The sequence below is a fragment of the Ranitomeya imitator genome, chromosome 7 (assembly GCF_032444005.1).
Source record: "Ranitomeya imitator isolate aRanImi1 chromosome 7, aRanImi1.pri, whole genome shotgun sequence".
In the NCBI taxonomy this organism is placed as follows: domain Eukaryota; kingdom Metazoa; phylum Chordata; class Amphibia; order Anura; family Dendrobatidae; genus Ranitomeya; species Ranitomeya imitator.
In genome coordinates this window covers 201610959-201615638 of record NC_091288.1, presented here as the reverse complement: position 1 = coordinate 201615638, position 4680 = coordinate 201610959, and the positions used below count along the sequence as shown (strand labels likewise).

At 49.3% G+C, this 4680-nt stretch overlaps 1 protein-coding gene across 1 annotated transcript; it reads right to left on the bottom strand.

Annotated features, from left to right (window-relative positions):
• Positions 1–401: 401 nt before the first annotated feature.
• Positions 402–1074, bottom strand: LOC138645989 (histone H1C-like). The gene has a single exon (XM_069735466.1). It carries the CDS (start codon positions 1038–1040, stop codon positions 402–404), a length of 639 nt encoding a protein of 212 aa, XP_069591567.1. The 5' UTR covers positions 1041–1074.
• Positions 1075–4680: the final 3606 nt, after the last annotated feature.

The window sequence follows — 4680 nt, the reverse complement described above, 5'->3', positions numbered from 1 at the left end:
ACTGATCATACAGCTCTGCGGGGAGAAGGTGGTGGCACTGATCATACAGCTCTGCGGGGAGGAGGTGGTGGCACTGATCATACAGCTCTGCGGGGAGGAGGTGGAGGCACTGATCATACAGCTCTGCGGGGAGGAGGTGGTGGCACTGATCATACAGCTCTGCGGGGAGGAGGTGGTGGCACTGATCATACAGCTCTGCGGGGAGGAGGTGGTGGCACTGATCATACAGCTCTGCGGGGAGGAGGTGGTGGCACTGATCATACAGCTCTGCGGGGAGGAGGTGGTGGCACTGATCATACAGCTCTGCGGGGAGAGGGTGGTGGCACTGATCATACAGCTCTGCGGGGAGGAGGTGGTGGCTCTTATAAGAGCCTTTGTGGTATCAGAACAGGGGCTGCAGCTTATTTCTTAGCCGGACTCTTGGCGGGTTTGGCCGCCTTCTTAGCCGGACTCTTGGCGGGTTTGGCCGCCTTCTTAGCCGGACTCTTCGTCACCTTCTTGGGCTTGGGAGCGGCTTTCGGCTTTTTGGGGCTCTTTGCCGTTTTCTTGGCAGCTGCGGGCTTCTTGGCCTTTTTCGGGCTCTTCTTGGCCGCAGTCGGAGCCTTCTTGGGCTTCTTCGGAGATTTGGCGGCTTTCTTGGCAGCAGCGGGTTTCTTGGGTTTGGCCGCAGCTGCTGGCTTCTTCTTGGCCACTTTGTCCTTCGTCTCCTGCTTCTTGTTCAGCTTGAAGGACCCGGAGGCGCCGCTGCCCTTCACCTGGAGGAGGGCGCCCTTGGTGACCAGAGCCTTGACGGCCAGCTTCAGGCGGCTGTTGTTCTTCTCTACATCGTATCCTCCGGCAGACAGAGCCTTCTTCAGGGCGGCCAGAGACACCCCGCTGCGCTCCTTGGAGGCGGACACGGCTTTCACGATCAGCTCGGAGACGCTGGGGCCGGAGGGTTTATTGCTCTTCTTGGCGGCAGATTTCTTCGGCTGCTTCTTGGATTTGGCGGCCGGTTCTGCGGGAGGGGGAGCGGCGGCTGGCGCGGTCTCTGCCATCATGTGCTGCGGAAAAACAAAATGAAAATATTTCCTGATAGGAAGGAAAACACTGAGGCCGGAGCTGGAGGCGCCTGTTATATGTACAGGCTTACTGCGCACTGATTGGCTGCTGAGCTGCACCGTTCTGAGCTTCTATTGGCTGACACTGGACATAAACCCCGCCCCCTCCCAGCTGAGTCCGAGTGAAGCTCCGCTCTCCCCTTGTGCTTCCCTGCCCGGGATAAAAGCCCTTTACCGGCTAACACCGGACAGCAGAGCGCGCTTCCTCCATCGCCTCTCCTTCTCCAACATCTCCACCGGCCATTTGTAGCCGTCACTAGCAGAGATGCCGGGAAAGAGCGGAGAGGAAATCCCGGGATCATCGCCGCCGTCCTCCCGATCTGCACATCACTGTGTATCCGGGGAGATAAATCTGCTGCGGGAGCTCGTTCCTCCTATTCCCGGCTCTTGTCACCATCACAGGGATCTTTACTCCTATGTCTATCGTACAGGGAGCTGATTGTACGATGTGGGGACGAGCTGGAGCTGCTGACAACCCAGAAGGGTAACACAGGCGACGGCCTCCGCTGACTGCCACCTCCCTGACCTGTGATATCACTGTACCCCGTATGTGCAGAGGATTGGGGGGACACGTGTTCCACACCAGTAGATGATCCACATCGGTGGCTGATTGCAATCACCTGCCTGATATCGTGTCTTACCCAGTGTGAAGCTGTGACCGCTGCGGCCTGTCATGGTGCGAAGAGCTCTGATGAGGCGACAGCTGCACACTGCGACTCCCCAACCAAACACATAAATATGTCCGGGGAGAAAACTGAAATATTAATGGATTTATGTGACCCCCACTATTGTGTAAAAGGGGAATATTGGGAGAAAAGCGGAGACACAAAATCCAGCGTCTACACAGAGAGCACAGCTGTATATAGTATATATAGTGCACAACATCACATCTGCACAGCCCAGATCAGCAGTGTAATAAGTGTCACTGATACTAGAGGAGAGTCTACAGTATATACAACAGTGTGTACAGTATATAAAGCAGAGTACACAGTATATACAGCAGAGTACACAGTATATACAGCAGAGTACACAGTATATACAGCAGAGTACACAGTATATAGAGGAGAGTGTACAGTATATAAAGCAGAGTACACAGTATATACAGCAGAGTACACAGTATATAGAGGAGAGGGTACAGTATATACAGCAGAGTGTACAGTATATACAGCAGAGTACACAGTATATACAGCAGAGTACACAGTATATACAGCAGAGTACACAGTATATAGAGCAGTGTACAGTATATACAGCAGTGTACAGTATATAGAGCAGTGTATAGTATAGTGCGGTGTATACAGTATACTATTATTATTTATATAGTAACATATTAACATAGTAACATAGTTATTAAGGCCGAAAAAAGACATTTGTCCATCCAGTTCAGCCTATATTCCATCATAATAAATCCCCAGATCTACGTCCTTCTACAGAACCTAATAATTGTATGATACAATATTGTTCTGCTCCAGGAAGACATCCAGGCCTCTCTTGAACCCCTCGACTGAGTTCGCCATCACCACCTCCTCAGGCAAGCAATTCCAGATTCTCACTGCCCTAACAGTAAAGAATCCTCTTCTAAGTTGGTGGAAAAACCTTCTCTCCTCCAGACGCAAAGAATGCCCCCTTGTGCCCGTCACCTTCCTTGGTATAAACAGATCCTCAGCAAGATATTTGTATTGTCCCCTTATATACTTATACATGGTTATTAGATCGCCCCTCAGTCGTCTTTTTTCTAGACTAAATAATCCTAATTTCGCTAATCTATCTGGGTATTGTAGTTCTCCCATCCCCTTTATTAATTTTGTTGCCCTCCTTTGTACTCTCTCTAGTTCCATTATATCCTTCCTGAGCACCGGTGCCCAAAACTGGACACAGTACTCCATGTGCGGTCTAACTAGGGATTTGTACAGAGGCAGTATAATGCTCTCATCATGTGTATCCAGACCTCTTTTAATGCACCCCATGATCCTGTTTGCCTTGGCAGCTGCTGCCTGGCACTGGCTGCTCCAGGTAAGTTTATCATTAACTAGGATCCCCAAGTCCTTCTCCCTGTCAGATTTACCCAGTGGTTTCCCGTTCAGTGTGTAATGGTGATATTGATTCCTTCTTCCCATGTGTATAACCTTACATTTATCATTGTTAAAACTCATCTGCCACCTTTCAGCCCAAGTTTCCAACTTATCCAGATCCATCTGTAGCAGAATACTATCTTCTCTTGTATTAACTGCTTTACATAGTTTTGTATCATCTGCAAATATCGATATTTTACCGTGTAAACCTTCTACCAGATCATTAATGAATATGTTGAAGAGAACAGGTCCCAATACTGACCCCTGCGGTACCCCACTGGTCACAGCGACCCAGTTAGAGACTATACCATTTATAACCACCCTCTGCTTTCTATCACTAAGCCAGTTACTAACCCATTTACACACATTTTCCCCCAGACCAAGCATTCTCATTTTGTGTACCAACCTCTTGTGCGGCACGGTATCAAACGCTTTGGAAAAATCGAGATATACCACGTCCAATGACTCACCGTGGTCCAGCCTATAGCTTAGCTCTTCATAAAAACTGATTAGATTGGTTTGACAGGAGCGATTTCTCATAAACCCATGCTGATATGGAGTTAAACAGTTATTCTCATTGAGATAATCCAGAATAACATCCCTCAGAAACCCTTCAGATATTTTACCAACAATAGAGGTTAGACTTACTGGCCTATAATTTCCAGGTTCACTTTTAGAGCCCTTTTTGAATATTGGCACCACATTTGCTATGCGCCAGTCCTGCGGAACAGACCCCATCGCTATAGAGTCCCTAAAAATAAGAAATAATGGTTTATCTATTACATTACTTAGTTCTCTTAGTACTCGTGGGTGTATGCCATCCGGACCCAGAGATTTATCTATTTTAATCTTATTTAGCCGGTTTCGCACCTCTTCTTGGGTTAGATTGGTGACCCTTAATATAGGGTTTTCATTGTTTCTTGGGATTTCACCTAGCATTTCATTTTCCACCGTGAATACCGTGGAGAAGAAGGTGTTTAATATGTTAGCTTTTTCCTCGTCATCTACAACCATTCTTTCCTCACTATTTTTTAGGAGCTTCCTATGTGGGCTGCGGGAACTGGCAGTCAAGGCTGGTTCTGTAGTGCCAGTAGGCCAAGCTCCCCCTGTAGGACTGTTGGTGTTCGGTAACTGTGGCAGCCTCGCGGCCGAGCTGTTCTCTCCTCTCCTGTGGACCTTCTGGTCCACATCCTGGTTCCAGCACCGTCAGCTGGTTCCGGGCAGAGCCTTTGGCTTAGGTGCCTCCTTCTGGGTATCCAAGTTCCGCCAACATCAGGCGGTACTTGGTAGTGCTTTTTAGCACGGGTACCTCCTGCTTAGCAACCGGGTTCCAGCACCGTCAGCTGGTCCTCGGTCGTGCCATTGGCTCTTGCATACTTGGGCAACGCATCCAGGTTCCAGTACCGTCAGCTGGTTCTCGGCAGTGTCTTTGTCACAGGTACTCCCTCTTGCCCAGCCTGGTTCCAGCACCGTCAGCTGGTTCCGGGTAGTGTCAAGGTCACTTACACGCC